Raw genomic sequence first — 20,783 nt, 5'->3', positions numbered from 1 at the left:
TGGGGTCCCCACTGCTTTTTTTTTTTTGAATTCTTTTTTATTTTTTTTTTTATTTAAGAAAGGATTAATTAATAAAACCATAGGGTAGGAGGGGTACAACTCCACACAATTCCCACCACCCAATCTCCATATCCCACCCCCTCCCATGATAGCTTTCCTATTCTCTATCCCTCTGGGAGCATGGACCCAGGGTCATTGCGGGTTGCAGAAGGTGGAAGGTCTGGCTTCTGTAATTGCTTCCCAGCTGAACATGGGCGTTGACTGGTCGGTCCATACTCCCAGTCTGCCTCTCTCTTTCCCTAGTAAGGTGGGTCTCTGTGGAAGTGGAGCTCCAGGACACATTGGTGGGGTCTTCAGTCCAGGGAAGCCTGGCCGGCATCCTGCTGGCATCTGGAACCTGGTGGCAGAAAAGAGAGTTAACATACAAAGCCAAACAAATTGTTGAGCAATCATGGACCCAAAGGTTGGAATAGTGGAGAGGATGCGTTAGGGGGGTACTCACTGCAAACTCTAGTGTATTTCTGCTTTCAGGTATATATTTTGCAGTAGTTTACAGATACGTGTGAAGATATGCTCTCTCTCAGAGAAACTGGTCTATATCTAGGTTTTGGGACTTTGTTAGAAAGTGAACTACCTGAGATGAAATTAGAGTATACTATGAAAGGAAAGGTCTCACCTGAGTAATGAAGCTGAAGGGTTGTCATTCCACACGTGAAGTCTCTGGACACAGTCTGAAGTGAAGCATGTTGAGGTGGCAATCATTGTGTTGGTTAGGTTGTGATTGGCAGATGCAATATTATTTGATATGGATTGGGAGAGGCATACGGGAAAGTGGGCCCTATCCAAGGGTTCCAGGACTGGGGGAAGTAGAGGCTCTATAGTGGAGATGTGAGGTTCCTGCTGTCTTAGGGTTCAAAAAGACAATCGATAGTTAATGTTATCATCACATTATTTGGTAATTGGGTTAACTTTGAAAAGTCCTTTTGTTAGGGTTTGCTGTACAGTATCCAGTATCTTGTATATAGCTGTGCTATTGGATGCTTCTAATCTACTTGGTCTAGGCTTTTGAGAGAGTCCGCATATCAAATACACAGCCTATATATTAAAAAGATTCAGTTTGTGTTTTAAAAAACTTTGAGACATACAATTGATTTTCCCCCCTCAAATTAATTAGTGATTTATATGTCTACATTTTGCTAGGAGTGTACATAAACACCATTCCCACCACCAAAAGACTGTGACCCATCCCTCCCACCCACTCCCACCCCCCATTGTCCCAGGAAGCTGCATGTCTACCCCTCACCACAGGGTTTTTACTTTGGTGCCCTACTTACAATTTGGTCAGGTCCTGCTTTTAGTTTCCCTTTCAGATCTTCTTAGTCAACTTCTGTTGATGAGTGGGATCATCCCATACTCATCTTTATCTTTCTGACTTAGCTCACTTAACATAATTCCTTCTAGCTCTGTCCAAGATGGGTCAGAGAAGGTGGGTTCATTGTTCTTGATAGCTGCATCCCCACTGCTTTTTGACAACGAGACAAAAGAGCAGCGTTTCTTCTGCAGAATGCCACCTAAGGGAACCTGTACATTTGGCTATATTTTATCTTCCCCTTCTTTTAAAATTTTTCCCTTTATTGGGCGATTAATGTTTATAGTCGCCAATAAATACAACAGTTTGTACATGCATAACATTTCTCAGTTTTCCACATAACAGTACAGCCCCCCCACTAGGTCCTCTTGTCATCCTTTTCCAGGACCTGGACTCTCCCTCTCTCCCTCTCTCTCCTTTTAACCAGGGCACTGCAAAGTTCTAGCTGATGGTGGTGCTGGGGACTGAGCCTGGGACTTTTGAAGCCTCAGGCATGAAAGGTTTTTGCATAAACATTTTGCTAATAACCCAGCCCAACTCTTGAACTTTTGCCGCACCGCCTCTCAGGACGTCTCATTTAGATTCGTTAGACGAGTGCAATTCGGTGGGTATTTTGTTTTCTTTTTAAAGAGATTGTTTGCCTTTTAGTCTTTTTTCCCTGTTTTTCAAGTTTGGGAGATATAAAGAGTAGAAATGGGAAGGGAGATACCTGCAGTTCCGTTAAACCACTTGTGAACATCTGGCCCCACAAGTGGAGATGGGGCTTGAACCTGGCTCGTTACACGCTGTAATGTGTGCACTCTACCAGGTATCCCACTGCCCAGCTTCACCAGTGGCTATTTTCCAAATAAAGTAAATATTCTCGAATAAAGTATCGGGCTGGGCAGGGGGTAGACAGCATAATAGTTATGCAAAGACTCGCTCATACCTGAGTCTCTGAATTCCCAGGTTCAATCCTCCGCACCACCATAAGCCAGAACTGACAGGTGTTTGGACAAAAAAAAAAAAAAAAAAAGGATTGGGCTAGTTGTTTATGCCAGGTGGGAGTTTGTTCCTCCCTCCCTCCCTCAGGTTTCTATGTGCAGATTTCTGTTTACTTGCATCTTGTTTGATTTGTTTGGCCTTCTTGAATCTGTGGGGGTCACGGAGACAAGAGTGAGAGTACTAACATCTACTCTGGGAGAATGTGAGAGTAAACCCTTGTGGCAAGAAAAATCTTGTAAATAAATATTTCCTCATAAAGGGATACTGGAGTTGGAAAAGGGAAATAATAAGCAAACCTTTCCTAGTCAGAGAGTCAGACCGTCCAGTCGGAGGGAGGAGAAACACTGCAGCAGCATTCATGAAGCTCCCTGCTACAAACCCTGCCATGTGGTAAGCCCAGGGCTTTACCATGCGTCCTCCTGCACGGTACTGTGGCTGTTCCAGGCAAGCAAACCCTTAGCCCCCAATTTTACCCCTTTTATGGGGGGGGGGTTTGTTAATGGTTTCCAGTATAGTTGTTGACACATGGGCAAAACTTCTCATTTCCCCCACGATAGCTGTCTGCAAAACACTCAGTCCCAACACAACTCCTTTTCTACCATCATGTACCAGGACCCCAAGCCCCCTGCCCTCCTTCCCCACAGTCCTTTGCTTTGGTGCAATACACGCAACCCAGTCCAAGGTTTGCTTTATGTTTCCTCTTTCTGTTCTTGTTGCTTAAGTTCTGCCCATGTGTCTGCTGCCTTTTCTCAGTGGGTTTCTTCATTGGTGCTGCTGACTTTTTTTTCAAGTAATCAATAGACACACACACACACACACACACACACACACACACAAAATAAAGAAGGGGTAAACAAAAGGGGAAGTGCACCCAAGATTAATATTTAAAAAATATATATTTATTCCCTTTTGGTGCCCTTGTTGTTTTCATTGTTGTAGTTATTCTTGATGTCGTTGTTGGGACAGGACAGAGAAATGGAGAGAGGAGGGGAAGACAGAGAGGGGGAGAGAAAGACAGACACCTGCAGACCTGCTTCACCATCTGTGAAGCGACTCCCCTGCAGGTGGGGAGCCGGGGGCTCGAACCGGGATCCTTACACCGGTCCTTGAACTTTGCACCTTCTGCGCTTAACCCGCCGTGCTACCGCCCGACTCCCTATTAATACATGGTAAAAAAGATTTTATTTATTTATGAAAGGGATAGTCAGGGAGAGAGAGAGAGGCTGAGACGGGGGGGGGGGGGAGGTGTCACTCTGCACGTGGGCTGTCAGGGTCAAACTCATGCTTGAGAACCCGACACTTTACCAACTGCACCACCTCCTGGATGACAATACACCACAATCTTTTGTAACATAATTTTAGGATTGACATGCTGGGGGCTGGGCAGTGGTGCATGTGACTGAGTGCACACATTACTATGTGCAAGGACCCAGGATCAAGCCCCCAGCCTCCACCTGCAGAGGTGAAACTTCTAGAGTGGTGAAGCAGGACTGCTGGTGTCTTTCTCTCTACCTCCCTTCCCTTCTTAGTTTCTGCTATCAAAAAAAAAAAAAAGAAAGAAAGAAAAGAAAAGAAAAAAAAAGAGCAAGTGGTACCAGGAACAGTGGATTTCTCATGCAGGGACCAAACCCCTACAATAACCCTGGTAGCAATTTACAAAAAGAAAAAATAACATTGTTCTTTTGTTGATCAAAAAAAAAGCCAACAATGGCACATATGGTAGGTGCAGTATATATGAGAATGTGCTGGGATCCTGCTGTCTCGGAGACACCAAGCAAGGGGAGATGAGGATGTGCCTATAGTGTTTAGACTGTACACCATTACCCCCCATAAAAGACATGTGACTACTGGGGAGTGGGGATCATTGTCGGCTACCTTGGAGGTTGACTGGCACATAATTTTACCCCCTAAAAAGAAAATAGCTGAATCCATAATATAGCAATTTCAATGAGACCTATCTATCTATTTATTTATTTATTTTTGTCTCCAGGGTTATCACTGCGGCTGTGTGTCTGCACTATGAATTCCCTGCCTTCCTCTTTACACCCTGCACCGCCCCCCCCCCGCCATTTTGTTGCTCTTGTTGTTATTGCTATTGTTATTGTTGGATAGGACAGAGAGAAATTGAGAGAGGGGAAGGTGGGGGGAGGGGATAGAGACCTGCAGACCTGCTTCACCGCTTGTGAAGTGAACCCCCCTGCAGGTGGGGAGCCGGGGGCTCGGACAGGGATCCTTGAGCCTTGTGCCCTGTGTGCTTAACTCGCTGTGCTACTGCCCAGCCCCCTATTTATCTGTAAAAGTTCATGGAAATATGGTTATGATTTTATGTGCAGATGCAAAAATTGTCTCCAAGCTTCACAAGGCAACATATAAACAAAAGATTTAAAACAACTAAAAAATCTCATGTGAAAAAATACCAATGTGTCAACTGAGTGGTAAAAGATACATTTATATAGCAGGACTCAAGTGTCTGGGAGGCAAATAGAAACATTTTAAATATAGCCCAAATTAAAAAAAAAAACTTGTATTTTAGTAGTCCTACTGAAACATACGGTCATAATTCCAATAATGGATTTTCTGTTCTTATAAAATGATGTATTGACTGTTAGGAACTTGGGCAGTTTATAGACACTACTCAGACTACCTGAACTTTAGGATTAAATGACAAGATGTGTAAGCAGGACTCTTTAAACTTCCTTAAAAAGGAAGTAGAAATTTCAGTCATTCTACATACCTCTACGTTTCAGTTTTTCTGCTCTTGCTGAAAAGTGTTTAATCTCCACTGACTCCAACAAGATCCCAGGCTGCCTTCTCACTAAAGGCAGGGCCACTCACATGTCTGCCAGCTCTCAACATTCCCGTCACTGTCACAGCCACTGCGTTTGCCAGTTACCCACTGCACACAATCAGCTCCAAGAGTAAAAGAGTTCTTTTATTCATCTTTTCACCAGTGAAACTTAGTGACACGTTCTGCACAGAGCAAGAATATAGACACACAGTTTATTGGATGACTGCATAAGACAAGTAGACTAGATTTTACTTCAAATTCCAAAGGAAAGAGTAGTAGTAAAAGGCATAAGACCAAAAATAGATCACTGCACAGTGAGTACGAAGAACCACTCTTTTTCTTCATCTTTAAAAAATATAAAGTTTCAAGTAAGTACCCATGTGAAGTACATGGCCAAACAAGTAACATATATATATGTACATACATATATATATATAGAGAGAGAGAGAGAGAGGGAGGGAGATGTATATTCAGAAACTTACCAGACATCTACAAAGGATACTTTAAAGTATGCCCACAAACTTTAGACACAGAATTTCAATTTTTATTAAAGGTAGCCACTTTTTGAAAAGAAACCCAAAGGTAGTCCAGTCCCTCACAGGAAGAGCCCTCCCCTATTTGGCTATTTTTAAATCGGAAGTCATAGATCGTGATACGCCATAGCAGAGAGTGCAAAATAAAACATGACTGAAGTGAAAACAAGTCTAGTTTGCTGGGTGATTGTTTTCATCTGACAGCACACCCACACGTCGCACCAGTTCCTACGTGTTGCCACTTAGTATCTGCAGTAGTTTTGCATCTTGTGTATGAAGCAGCCACCTCCAGAAATGTGCATTCTTCCCCACACTGTCTTTGGCTAGTACTACAGATGTGATTTGGTAGGGATTTATATACCCAAACTGATTACATTTCTCACTTCTCTCCAACTTTGAGATCTCTAATTCTGAGCCATAACTCTGAATTGATCATCAAAATGAGATACATAAATATTTTTATTAAGACAGGCTACTGGTGTAGCCTCTTTTCCTAGAGATACATTGCATTAGTGTTTTTTAGTATAAAACATATATTCCACACAATCAAAAGGCCTCAATATAATGATTTAGTTTTATATAACTTACATGAAAATGCTAACTAAAATGTGCCTTTTATTTTTAAAGACTGAACTATATATATATATTTGCTGTGGGAAGAAAAAACCGCAACAGTTTCAAATACATACAATTGTAACTTCTGTTAACACCCTTTTATTAAAAAACAACTACCATATAAAGAATTTAAATATGAAAAAGTAATTCATTAAAATTTATATTTGATACAGTGGGACCAATGTAAATATGCAGAACTGTCAAGAAAAAAGTCTCAGGGTTAATAACAGGGAAAGCTGAAAACCCACATTCACTGCTACACAGTGACTACTTCAAGGGTCAACTGGCTGCTGTCAACTGCTCTGAGGAGTGGCAAATAAGGGGTTAACTCTGGAAGGAAAGAAGGATATAAAAATATCATGTATTTGTAAATTATTAAAGATTTATAAAACAGATACTGAATCACATGTTCTTATTATAAAAATCATATATTTAAATATAGAAGCACAGAAATCCTGAAGCACCCACAATTACTTTAATACCCATTTAATCAAGAAGAAATCAAATATAATTGGAGAAGAAAAAGGCAAAGTTCTAATTTTGATCCAGAGTTTATCTAATCATGGAGATAGGTCTCCACTTATATTGTACAAATAAGTTATCTGTCTTAATCAAAGAATTATGTAAGTCTATGATTTGCAAACTTTGCCACTAAAAAAAAAAAAACATTTTTAACCGACTTTAGATACCAGTAATCTTACTGGCATAGACTTAACAGTTATTTCCTTCATAAAGTCACATCTGAAAAGAGCCTTCATTAAAGTTATTCTTGGAAGAAAGAGGTATAACTAAATATAATTACTTTGGTTTAGACTTTAAACAACACAATAGATGCTACAAATTCCTTATAGAAGGAATCCTCATCTTTTAGTACTTGTATTCAGTGCAAAGCTTCAAAAACTGTAGATCTTTAATTTTTAGATTTAAACACTGTTAGTGATTTTAAAAGACCGTTCCTACCTAAAAAGCAAAGCTTTAGGTGTTTCAAACATTAAACACACTTTTAGTGTTTGTGGCATTTTAGCTTTAGTGTTGAGAGTTAGTTTTAACCAACTGTTTGCAATATATAATATGACTCGTGTTCTTTCACTAAAAAAGATGCTCTAGAATGAAAAATACTAATTCTATTTCTAGTGGCAAGCTACAAGAATTGGAGGCTCCACCGTGGATCACTGGGATCAGGGCACTATCCAGATCATTTAGATAGTGCTGAGGAAGAAGTTGGCCTTCAGATCCTGCCTGAAATTCAACCTGCAAAAAGAAAGGGGAGAAAAATCTTGATGAAGTCAACCCTAGATCTTGTAGTTCCACAGATGGCTGTAAACTGCTAAGACTCCCAGCTTCCCTTAGTGCGTCTCTCATCTTCCCCACCCACCCCCAAGTCTTTTAAAAATATTTTGAGGGGCCAGGTGGTGGGCTGCCTGTTGAGTGTACATGTTGTCATGCACAAGGACTTGAGTTCAAGCCCCTGGTCTCCACCAGCAGGGGGAAAAGCTTCCCAAGTGCTGAAGTGCTTTAGTGATCTCTTTCTGTTTTCCCTCTCTGTCTCCCCTCCCCTCTAAATTTCTCTCTGTCCTAGCAAATAAACCTGTAAAAAACTACTTTAAATAAACTCCGTAACTAAAAGTATTTTGAGTTTTTTTTGTAATAGTTTATAATACTTGTGTATTTGTCATAATAACATTTAATATTTGAATTCAATGTTTGTGGAGAAAAATTATATTTTAATACAGTTGGTTAAAATGACGTGAACAGTGCTTACTCAGATAACAAATATCAGATGTTTTCTTCAAAATGAACTTGTAACAGTGAGATGGAAGAGTCTGTTTTCTGTCAACAAGGGCTATGAGGACAGCATGTCCTGGCTGGAGGAATGCTGTGAAGGTACTCACACTGCTAACAACCACTGTGATGATGGCCTGCTTTGAAATCTATTAACTGCTGGAAAAAGTCACCAACTAAATATACCTATGGGGAGCCAGGCAGTAGCACAGCAGGTTAAGCGCAGGTGGCGCAAAGCGCAAGAACCGGCATAAGGATCCCGGTTCGAGCCCCCGGCTCCCCGCCTGCAGGGGAGTCGGTTCACAGGCGGTGAAGCAGGTCTGCAGGTGTCTGTCTTTCTCTCCCTCTCTCTGTCTTCCCCTCCTCTCTCCATTTCTCTCTGTCCTGTCCAACAACGATGACATCAGTAACAACAACAATAAAAACAACAAGAGCAACAAAAGGGAAAATAAGTAAGTGAAATTTAGAAAAAAGAAAAAAAAAAAATAACCTATGACAGATGAAATGAGAGCTGAAAGAAAAACAAAAGCCCGGGGCCAGGGGCGGGCACTTGACAGAGATGGAGAGCGCGTTACAGCGAGCCCGGCTCCCGCCTGCAGGAAGGAGGCGCCACGGGCAGTGAAGCAGGGCTGCGGGCGCCTCTCATTCTCGTCGCCTCTCTTGCGCCTTTCTTCTCAATTTCTCTGCCTCTACCCAATAAGTTAATATTAAAGATGAAAACAGAAAGGCTCTGCGGCAAAAGACACTCACTCACTGGAAGAGGGACATACATTACTGTGACACTGCAGTGCCACTGTCCCCTTCTCAGAGTCACAAAAGTCCAGTGTATGATTCCATACTGCTTCACTGACAAGCGTCTGAGAGGAGAAATCTCTTGCACAGTGGTGAAAGTGCCGGCATAAGCTCCCTACCCAAAGCAGTGTGGCAGTACCCACTGAGTGCGCACTTCCGCCTGGTAATGCCACCTCTGAGCACTTTTCTTATGCACTCACACTTAGGCAAATACAATTGTCGTGAACAATCGTTACCTCAGTCGGTACATAGCAAACCACATACAGCTGCTCAAATAAGTCATGCTACATTCCAATAATCAACTACACAACTATTTGAAAGAGCATACACCACTGTGCAATGTCACTCATATACCTTCGGTTCCAGGAGCACGGGGGTGGCACATTAAGTACAGCATCTGTGCTAGGAGCACAAGGCCCCGAGTTTGCTCTCTGGCATCACATACACCAGTCCTCTCTCTCTTTCTCTCTCTCTCATTAATAACAAAATCTATGAAGACCCATGGTAAAAAACCATGTAAGGGGAGGGGATGTGGACACACTACTTTGCTCATCTGTGCATAAAATCACAAACAACACACACACACACACACACACACCACTGCCTGCCTGGCAGAAGGACAGACTAGAGAGTCATTCAGGGGCCGGAAGAAGAGCTCTTATGCGACACAATCCTACTGGCAACCACTTACAATCTATCCTGGAGGCCACCTTACTGACCGCAGCCTGAATGCCTCTCCGAGAACGTCCACTGAGGTGGTCCTGTCACACACACACACGCGCGTTTTTACGCTGCTGTGGTCTTACATCATAGGGATGTCAAGTCTGTTCTGGGACCGGGAGATGGCTCACCCAGCACAGTACTCGGAGCCCAGACTTGAACCCCCGGCTCCGGGTGCTCCAGCAAGCACTGGGCAAAGCTCCTGGATGTCAGCGCAGTGCTGTGCTCCCTCTCTCTCCCTGCCCCAGAAGTAGTGCCGTGCTGTCTCACACTCAAGGGGCCGCTGGCCTCCAGGAAAAGCAAAACCAAACCGGAGCAGAAGAAACTGACTCGAGCAGTGGCCCTTGCGGTTGGGGGGGGGGGGGGGTGTGGCGAGCGGGGCCGACTCAATCTGGGCACCGACCAGATGCATCTCATGGCGCGAAGCCCGGTTAGGAGCTAAAGGAGGCTTTTTATGACTTCAGTATAGCCCGGCTTCCCTTCGAAACCCTCACCAGAAAGAAACACGCCTCACCATGTCCGTGTCGATGGAGACGCGCAGGCCGACCTTGTTGGTTCCGCCGCCCTTCAGGGTCCGCAGGTGAGGGCAGAGCGCAGCGCCACAGGCCGTGGCTATTTCTTTTGCAAACTGATAGCGAGTTGCGGAAACAGATACATCTTGGTCCTTTAGAAAGTAGAACACCTGAAATGTATTCAGTGAGGGGGGAAAACGATACGGTTTACAACCACTTGAAAGGATGCAACAACTGTTAATTTCAATTCAAATTCACTAAACCCCAGTGCTGGTGTCATAATGGTCACTGTTCAGAGCACTGTACGTAGGTCTGTCATATGAACAGACATACATGCGCATTCCACCTGTGTTTATGTCTCTCCTGATGTCTCACACAGCTAAACTAAACCCTTAAAACCAGAAGTTATGGGGTACAGGCAGATTCAGCCATTTTTGCCCAAAGTTAACTCAGCAATGCAAGTCTGGCTAACGCAGAGAGCAAAGAGCACGGAGCACCACCGAATGGCCAAGTCAAAAGCCAAAACCAGCCAACACAGCCTCCCACCTCCCAGTGCAGTACGTCAGGGGACAGAATCCTTCTCAGTTACCTCTGTACACTTTACAATCTTCCCATCAGCTTCAAAATCTGCTTCCAGTTTTATTTTTTCACTCGGGAATCCTTGTAATGATGTTCCATCCACTGAACTGACAACACTACAGAACAGTACAGAAGAAAGTAGGGTTACTAGTAGCAGGATGCTGCTGACGAAATGGACTATTAGATTTGAACAAACGGAAGAAAAAGAGAGATTCTGAAGCTGTCAGTTGAAAACAGTAGTGAGATATCTCAATTATCTACTAAAGAATTAAGGGAGTCGGGCTGTAGCACAGCGGGTTAAGCGCAGGTGGCGCAAAGCACAAGGACCAGCATAAGGATTCCGGTTCGAACTCGGCTCCCCACCTGCAGGGGAGTCGCTTCACAGGCGGTGAAGCAGGTCTGCAGGTGTCTATCCTCTCCTCCTCTCTGTTTTCCCCTCCTCTTTCCATTTCTCTCTGTCCTATCCAACAATGACGACAACAACAATAATAACTACAACAATAAAAAAAAAAAGGGCAACAAAAGGGAATAAATAAATAAATAAAATATTTTAAAAAAAGAATTAAAACTGATTCATATTCATTTAACATTAATTTCTGATTGTGTAGCAAATCATACCTACTTTTTTTTTTATATGCCCAATCTAGAATTAGAATTCTGGATTGAGGTTTAGAATACCTAACAGAAAAGCTGTCTCATGCAATTCAAAAATTCTATGTTGGAATCTTTCAGCATTAGCCTTCTTTATTCCTTCTTTGCTGCGAACCCCTTAGCCAGTCTCCAAAAAATAAAAATAACACATAAAAAAAGAGAGAAAAATAGGTGGGTAATTGGAAAGAGAAAGGAGTGGCATAGTATTCTGTAAGGCCTCCCGCGTGTCCACTTTTGAATTCAGAGGGGGCTGTCTGTTTTGTTGTTTTACCGTGAATTAGTGTTATGCTGAATTAATACCAAAAGGGAATTCTTTACTTACTCAACAAGAATGGGACCCATGTGACAGAAACTGCCTGGCCTTTCTCAACACTGACATCGTGTCAACACTACTGCTATGGACATCTTAGGATTGGCCCCCTCCCAAATTTACAGCCACTGAGTAAGTTGTAGCATCCTGCAGAGAAACACGTACAGTGAGGCTGGTTAGGAATGTGTCTGACAAGCCAGACTATATTCATTGACTGTTGTATACAATATTCGTTTATCGTGTAATATAATTCCATGCTGTATTGTTATTTTTATGGTGCATAACAGAATTTGGGACTCATAATTCTCTTTTATCCTTCTCCCCCTGCCACCAAACAACTACATTTGAACAACAACAAGAATTCCTACCCTTCATTTCCTTTTTCTTCAGAATCTACCCAGCAGATATCTACATATTCTCTCAGGTCAACAGCATCGACTTTCCCGCATGTAATTTTAAAGTCTCTTTGTTCTCTGAGAGCCAGCCGCAAGCCATCCATGGTCTCTGAAGTTATCTGCACCATCAAGCCATCTGAAATAAGAGGCACACGGTCCATTTCTCCTGCCAAGTCTCTACATAATACGGCTAAGGCATAAAGTTTGCTGTCAGCACATGTTCTGTGCCAGACACATGGAGCAGGTGATCTGAACAGGAAGTCAAAATATTTCACAAAGTGAAGGCGTCTCCTGTTTTAATATTAATTAATTATATTTGACAGAACACAGAAATTGAAGAGGGACAGGGAGATGGGGGAAGGAGACGGCACCACTTCGCTACTGAGGCTTCTTCTCCGCTGCAGGTGGGGGCTGGGGGTTTAAACTCCAGTCCTTGTGCCTGGTAATGTGTGCACTCAACTCCCCACGCCCCCACCCAGCCCCAAGGAGTTTTCTTTTTTAGCAGTTAAACATAATAAATGGGAGGGGGGCTGGGCAGTAGCGCAGCGGGTTAAGTGTACGTGGCGCAAAGCACAAGGACTGGCATAAGGATCCCGGTTGGAGCCCCCGGCTCCCCACCTGCAGGGGGGTCGCTTCAAAAGTAGTGAAACAGGTCTGCAATTCTTTCTCTCCCCTTCTCCGTCTTCCCCATCTCTCTCCATTTCTCTGTCCTATCCAACAACAACGAAGACAGCAAAAACAACAACAGTAAACAACAAGGGCAATAAAAGGGAAAAAAATTGGCCTCCAGGAGCAGTGGATTTGTAGTGTAGGCACCGAGCCCCTGATAACCCTGGAGGCAAATAAATAAATAATTGGAGACTTCCTACATCTCACAGGAATCAAACAACTGACACCGAAACATCTCTTCCACAATAAGGAACCATACACTCAGACCAGATGTGTGATGCAGTCGTGTTCAAGTGCTAGGTAACAGAAAGTATAACCGTGCGACTCATAGAGGAAAACCCAGCAGGTGAGCCCACAGCTGCCCAGGCTCTCTGACTGGGCCAATCTCTACATGGTGACAGAAGAGACTGAAGGTATCTGGGAAGAAACGAGAAGCTGGTGCAGAAGGCGACTCTGGCTAAAAGCTCACCGAGGTGTCATGCCCGATACCCAGTCCACCTTCTCAGCAGAACTCTTAAAGCCCAATAGTTTTAAAGTACTGAGTAGGCTTAAAAGCAGCAGCCTGTAAGCTACTAGAGAAAGCAGAAAGAATTCCTTCAAAGTTTCATTACCTGACAGAATTGTCTTTTTTTTTTTTTTTTGACTAGTCAGGTGGTTCCTCAGAACACTATACTTACAATGCTTTATGTAAACTGACCTTAAATTAGCTCAATGCCACAACTACTCTGCAAATTAATTTATCAGTATCGTGTAAAGGTGTTTGCTAGTTTACTGACCAAAAAAACTGCACTCCCATATATACATTTTAGAAAAAACATTTTACACATGTGACCAGTGTCTATACAAACCAATAGGGCACTACGCAAGTACAGTTGTTCCTAAGAACAAAAATAAAGAGATGCCTCAGATGTTTGTGATCAAATACGAACAAATTATCACATTCATAAAAATACAATAGTTATCAGCAATGAAAATGACCAAGCTATAGTTACAGGAACTGCATACATTTTAAAGGCGTCCCATGAAAACATTACGTGTTGAACGCTATCAGTTTCAGAAGTCCCCAAAGAAGCCAAGAAAAACAAATTACTGTCCAGGCATATGTTTAGACAGAGCAGAAAAAATGAAACAAGAAAGTGATAAATACTACATGTCACCTAGTAACCAGTTATAGGAAGGAGAGAGAACTCATAGGAACTAATATTGACCGTGCTCGTGCTCTCGCCCGTGAACTGAGTGACCTCACGCATGTGTGTCCTATCACCATCTGCAGCTTACATATATTCTATTCTGAACGTCAACTGTACTTTTAAGGAAAAGGAAGACAATCTTACGTTAAAATTACCTAAACGATGACAGTGAGATGTTCCTACCTTCAACTATGCTGGACTTTGCAAGAAATCCTGACGCAGCTTTCAGAGCTCCGTTGAACACTACAAAACTCGCACCTGTCACTGATTAAAAAAACACAGAAAAACAAACCACAACGATTATTTCCATTAAAACTGGTTTCTTTTCTAAATAATACCACTCTGATGAATAAAGGAAAATGATACTTAGATCTAATAGCTGATAAACTGTTTGCTAGTGTAAATGCTTTTACTTATGTCAGTGAGATTGTGGGAAACCAGGCATTAGTGGCATGTCTATAAAGCACTTCCTTCATTATATACTAAAGCCACAAATTATGAGCATTCTCTGAGAGGCAATTCCACCTCCAGGTATTAGTGGCATGTCCATAAAGCACTTCCTTCATTATATACTAAAGCCACAAATTATGCGCATTCTCTGAGAGGCAATTCCACCTCCAGGTATTAGTGGCATGTCCATAAAGCACTTCCTTCATTATATACTAAAGCCACAAACTACGCGCATTCTCTGAGAGGCAATTCCACCTCCAGGTATTAGTGGCATGTCCATAAAGCACTTCCTTCATTATATACTAAAGCCACAAACTACACGCATTCTCTGAGAGGCAATTCCACCTCCAGGTATTAGTGGCATGTCCATAAAGCACTTTAATTATATACTAAAGCCACAAACTACGCGCATTCTCTGAGAGGCAATTCCACCTCCAGGTATTAGTGGCATGTCCATAAAGCACTTCCTTCATTATATACTAAAGCCACAAATTATGCGCATTCTCTGAGAGGCAATTCCACCTCCAGGTATTAGTGGCACGTCCATAAAGCACTTCCTTCATTATATACTAAAGCCACAAATTATACGCATTCTCTGAGAGGCAATTCCACCTCCAGGTATTAATGGCATGTATAAAGAGTCAAAGATTGGTGAAAACTATGCTCATTAGTAAGGATCAATACATCGCTTTGTAAAACATGCTTTCCACGTCTCGCACACACGGGGCAGGTGGCAGTGCAGCTGGGTGAGTGCACTCATTACCGAGTTTACTACAAACAAGTACATATTTCTTAAAAAAAAAATTCTTTTTAATGTGACACCAACAAATGAATTGGGGCCCTACACATGGTAAGGCATTCATCCTACTGGTGAGATCTCTCCAGTCCCAGCTGATCCAATTTTAAGTCCTACTACTTTGTTGCTATGAATTTAACAAGATAAAATTACCTGTATAGCAAATATGTCCCCTTTGAAAGGACTTCTGTTTGCTGAGGCAGCTTCTAGGCCAACACTCAGCACCGACGCTCACTCACCTTTTCTAGAATGGCCCGTGGCACTGTTGGCCTGGGTCTGGTAGCCTCCGTCGTTCTGCACACAGACTAGATGAGAGTCTGCTTCTGTACTAAAACTAGCTCCAATGCTGATTACGTGCTCATTAGAAGAGTTTATCACCTTCATTACCTGGAGAATTAATTTACAAAGACTCTGAACACTTTCTACTTTTACGATGTTGCCATCATTCAAAGACTCATATTCCTTTCTCCCTCCCCAACCGCCCCCATAGCTAGATCTGGCACCTGCCCAACTTCATCATTCCTGAAGCTTCTTTTTTTTGGCCATCAGGGTTACCACTGGGGCAGGGCTAGATGCTTGCACAGCAAATCTACTGGTCCCAGAGTCTGCTCCTTCTCTCCTTAACTTCCTTCCTTCTTCCTTTTTTTTTTTGAGACAGAAATTGAGAGGCAATGGGAAGCATAGTGAGTGAGAGGAAGACAGGCACTTGCAGGGCTGCTTCACTGCGTGGGAAGCAGGAGCTTGAACCCAGGGCCTTGCACATGGTAACATGTGAACTCTTCCGGGTATGCCACTGCTTGGCGCCTGGGCGCCTTTATTTTTGAGACAGAAGGTGAGAGACAAGAGAAGCTAAGAGAAGCACAGAGAAAAAGAGACACCGGAGCACTGCTCCTCCATTCAAGAAGCTTCCCTTCTGCATGGTTCTCCCATGGACTGCTGGGGGTCTGCTGCAGGTCTCCGTGCAAGGTCAAGCCTGAGCTCTATCAAGTAAAGTATCTCCAAGGCCCCACAAAGAATCGTGTGTCTGACAAGTCTAGTAATTATTATTAAGTACCCGTCTATTCTGAGCAACTTGGAAATGTGATAAAAACAACCATTTTGAGATACAATCAGTCAATAATGAACACAGGAAAACAGGATAAAAGAAACCGTTAGAAAATAGAAAATATCTGAAATTAAAAAGAAAAAGAAAGAAAAGCAACTTTTTTTTTCTTCTTCCCCTCCAGGGTTGTCACTGTGGATGGGTGCCTGCACCACAAGTCCACTGCTCCTGAGGCTATTTTTTCCCTTTTGTTGCCCTTGTTTTATCATTGTTGTGGCTATTATTGTTATTGTTATTGATTTCACTGTTGTTGGATAGGACAGAGAGAAATGGAGAGAGGAGGGGAAGACAGAGAGGGGGAGAGAGAAAAACAGACACCTGCAGACCTGCTTCACCGCCTGGGAAGCGACCCCCCTGCAGGTGGGGAGCCAGGGGCTCGAACCGGGATCATTATGCCGGTCCTTGTGCTTTGCGCCACCTGCACTTAACCCGCTACGCTACTGCCCGAAACCCCAGAAAAGCAACTTTTGCCACGATCTGTCAGTTTGACTCAAAACAAGAATCCAAGGCTTGGCAGACCCGCCATAAGGCAGCTGGACTGTCTGCCGGCTCCGAGCGCGGCGGTGAGACTCACTTGGCTGTGTTTGTCTCGGGGGATCCTGATGCAGCTTCTCCCCATTTCCATGTGAACCCAGAGCCGGTCGATGGTGTGCAAGGTGTACTGGTAATTCCGAAGGTCCTACATAGAACCAGGGAGATTCCAGAAACCTTAAATTACAACCTATGAGCAATGAGACATTCAACACGCTCTTTTTTCAAGAGTATCATAGGGACTGGGTGGTGGCAGACCTAGCTGAGTGCGCAAATTGCCACCTCAAGGACCTGGCTTCAAGCCCCCAGTCTCCACCCGCAGGGGAAAAGCTTCACTAGTGAGGAAACAGCGCTGCAGGTCTCCCTGTCACTCTCCCCTAGCTCTCCCTTCCCAATCAATTTCTCTGTCGGTCTCTACCCATAAATAAATTAATCACATTTAACTTTTTAAAAAGAGTACCTTGGGGGGGGGCCTGGCCTGGTTGAGCACACACATTATTATCAAGTGCAAGGACCCGGGTTTTAGCCCCCAGTTCCCCACCTGCAGGGGGGTTATACTTACTTCATAAGCTGGGAAGCAGGCCTGCAGGTGTCTATCTCTCTCTTTCCCTCTCTATCTCCTCCTCCCCTCTCAATTTCTCTCTGTCCTGTCAAATAAAAGTAGGAAAACAAAAAATAGGAAAAAATGGGTTGCTGGGAGCTATGGATTCACAGTACTAGCACTGGCACCAGTGATAACTCTGGTGGCAATAAAAAGAAAATAAACAAAAAATGACAGAAATCAGTGAAGGGGAACCTTAACGTCACCTAAGCCACTACTTCTTACTACAAATGAGAAAACTTGGCCACAGTTTATTCAATTTGCTGGCTGACTTTAATTGACACAGTAAAGTGTCAAAAGCTTTAGCAACTGTGTTTTGCATTTATTACTTACATGTGAAAGACATGCAGTACAGTGAGGAAAAACACAATTAGAATCAGGTACACATCAATTATAAGATACTGTGTTCTCAAGAGAAATTCACCAAAAACAGACCCCATTAGCAGCCATCAGGGGGTGGTCTGAAGGGTAGGGCTCTGGGCTGGAGCCCTGACACCACGTGCAGTGGATACTCTTCCCCACAGAGCAGATAAGAAATACACAGATGATAAACAAGAGCTCATGTATGTTAAGTAAATCAGGACTTACTACAGATGAAAATTTCATCATACATGCCAAATTAAAACAGAAAAATAAGAATGAGTGAAATTTTCTAAATTGAAAGTAACGGTATTGCGAATGCAGTAAAATGACTCAATTACTCACAACAAGCAAGTTCATAATAGTGTGTCCTATTTCTCCAAACAGGGGTTTGCGGCCTCTGATGCTTGTAAGAGGAGCAGGGTATACTATATACAGAAGAAAATTTGACTACTGTTAGAAGAATAACAACAACAAAAACAACCAACACTTGATTCTATTATATTTAATTTTTCAAAAATTATGACTACTATCCAGTCAATTCACTAGGGGAAATGCAAAGTGACATCAGCCCTTATAGTGTGTCTGTAGATGCTATTTTGAACTGGGGACTTCAAGTACATCGTTTTGTTTAAAATCCCATATTTAAGTATGAACATTATCTACTTGACAAGTAGTAAGGTAAGTAGAAGTCAAGTCATATAACTGTTTAAGGAGAGTAGGTTAGTAACAAGTGGACCAGATTTGAAACTAGAACCTGGGTCTGACTCCAAGGGCTCTGTTTCAGGGAATAAGGAACTAGAACAACTTCTTTATACTCAGAAGCCCAGCACCACCTAACAGCCAATGGCAGAAACCAAAGCAGACGGGGAAAACTAGGACAGTGGCTATTAGAGGCCATCGACTTATAGCACAGATATGTGACAGAGATCCATAGGTGCTGAGAAACAACTGCCATGAAATTCAAAGAAACAAAGGCCTCAACTTAACATGAAATGGGCTAAAAAGACATGCATGTGGGGGCCGGGCAATGGCGCAGCGGGTTACGCGCACGCCGTGCAAAGAAATGCACCAGCTTCCAGATTCACTTGCTAGCAACGTGGGAGCAGAGCTATTGGTGTGAAGAGCACTTGGAATGCACTCCAGGGTGAAGCAGCAATTCAAGGAAGCCATCCAGGGGGACAAGAGAACATCAGCAACAGAGGACAAGACAGGCACATTCTCTGACTTCAAAATATAAGGAGAAAAAGGGTCCAGGAAAAATGCAGCAAATGTGTGTGGCAAGGTGTGCACTGTGCCCTGTGCGCTCTCTCTGCTTCCCCTGATTTGTGACTTTTACTTTAATGACATACAGTTTTAACATGAAAGGGCAGAGAATTCCCGCTTGCAAACGTCCAATTTCAGTTTTTTAGCCTTTAGTCTTGGGTCTTCATTTTTGCCGTAATACATTAGCCCTCTAAAAAATTAATAAAGTAAATTAAGTACACATCCCATTTCCTAGCTCCTGTGTCCAGAAGCACAGGCACCAATAACATCCAAGTGCGAACCTAGCAGAAATCTGCCGACATAAAGAACTTGGAAAACAGCTGCGACTGTTCAACCTCTAATCTTTTCAAAATGTTACTCCTAAGAGAGAGAGAGAGAGAGAGAGAGAGAGAGAGAATGTTATTCCTGTTATTCCAAGACTTTCTTAGTTTCTGTGTGAGAAAATATTAAGAAGTGACTGACACTGGAAAAATTGACGGATTTTATGTTCCATAGTGATTCCTCACTGAAGGAGCAGTCCAATAATGTCAGAGACAGACGATCAGGGTGAGTGGGTGACACACACACTTTGCTCAGGGTGAGATTCCTGAAGCTCGGTTTATCCCACAGTACAGAGCCCAAGATGAAGGCTAACTGCTACTGCTTCCTACACAGTCTGGCAGCATTACGTGTCTTAATTCTAGTCATTTAATTTTTTAATTGCTGCTGGGGTTATAGCTGGAGCTCAGTGCCTGTATGACAAATCTACCCTCCTGGCAGCCATTTTCCCTTTTTTTAAAAAATATTTTTATTCCTATTTATTTGGTAGGACAGAAAGAAATGAAGAAGGGTGGGGGAGATCGAGAGGGAGAGAGTCAGACACCTGCAAGACTTGCTTCATCACTCATGAAGCTTTCCCCCTGCAGGTGGGGGGAGCAAGGGCTCAAACCTGGGTCCTTGTATATGGCAATGTGTGGACTTAACCACCTGTGGCCCCACCCGACCTCCTTATTTAAATTTTAGATGGTAAAGATCCCTTTCCATCAGAGTTCAATAAAAATTGCTAGAGGCGTTTAAGTGAGTATCTTTCACTGAATTTGTCTATTTTGAAATAGTAATTGTGACTATTATAATTTCTCTCCAGTTAATTTCATTCTAAGAAAATACAAACGTAGAGGCAGGCTGGGAGTATGGATTGACCTGTCAACACCCATATTCAGCGGGGAAGCAATTACAGAAGCCAGACCTTCCACCTTGTGCAACCCACAATGACCTTGGGTCCATGCTCCCAGAGGGATAAAGAATAGGGAAGCTATCAGGGGAGGGGATGGGATACGGAGATCTGGTGGTGGGAATTGTGTGGAGTTGTACCCCTCTTATCCTATGATCTTGTCAGTGTCTCCATTTTATAAATAAATAAGTTAGAAAAAAGAAAATACAAAGGTATGTTAGAGTCAAATGCACAAAGTTTCATTAGATAAAAAAAATCAGGGATAAAAGATGTGACTTCAAAAAGGTTTAATACTAGAGACAAATTCGACTTATAAACAGCAAATATATCTATATGTGTGTGTGTGCGTGAGATTATTTCACAACAGATTAGAACTGTATCAAGGGTAAATACACACTCATTTGTATGACACATATAAATGGAATAATCTGCACTACTTCCATACGAATAATTGTTGATGACATAAAATTAAGAAATCTCAAGTCTAGAAGAGATGGGAACCACTATTTTTAAAAAAGTATGTTCTTGAGGTTGGGGGAAGATGGCGGACTGAGAAGCTGCTAGCAGCATGTGCTCTG

General features: G+C 42.8%; 1 protein-coding gene across 7 annotated transcripts in view; it reads right to left on the bottom strand.

Annotated features, from left to right (window-relative positions):
* Window positions 1-6,115: 6,115 nt before the first annotated feature.
* The window catches only part of ZFYVE16 (zinc finger FYVE-type containing 16), a 59,139-nt gene continuing 44,471 nt past the window's right edge, over window positions 6,116-20,783 (bottom strand). For 5 of the 7 annotated variants that reach the window (XM_060201093.1, XM_007518692.3, XM_060201095.1 and 2 more), the window contains 8 exons: window positions 18,075-18,157; window positions 16,812-16,916; window positions 15,375-15,522; window positions 14,073-14,153; window positions 12,004-12,166; window positions 10,685-10,790; window positions 10,098-10,265; window positions 6,116-7,540 (listed from right to left, as the gene is read on the bottom strand). In XM_060201093.1, the coding sequence (XP_060057076.1) occupies window positions 7,379-7,540; window positions 10,098-10,265; window positions 10,685-10,790; window positions 12,004-12,166; window positions 14,073-14,153; window positions 15,375-15,522; window positions 16,812-16,916; window positions 18,075-18,157 (1,016 nt within the window). In that variant the 3' untranslated portion in view covers window positions 6,116-7,378. Of the gene's footprint in view, window positions 7,541-10,097; window positions 10,266-10,684; window positions 10,791-12,003; window positions 12,167-14,072; window positions 14,154-15,374; window positions 15,523-16,811; window positions 16,917-18,074; window positions 18,158-20,783 lie in introns of those variants that run through there. The other 2 variants (XR_009552452.1, XR_009552453.1) reach the window with 2 other exon arrangements.

This window comes from Erinaceus europaeus, chromosome 11 (assembly GCF_950295315.1).
Source record: "Erinaceus europaeus chromosome 11, mEriEur2.1, whole genome shotgun sequence".
Taxonomy (NCBI): domain Eukaryota; kingdom Metazoa; phylum Chordata; class Mammalia; order Eulipotyphla; family Erinaceidae; genus Erinaceus; species Erinaceus europaeus.
Note: the sequence above shows the minus strand (reverse complement) of the source record. Positions and strands in the feature narration are given on the sequence as shown.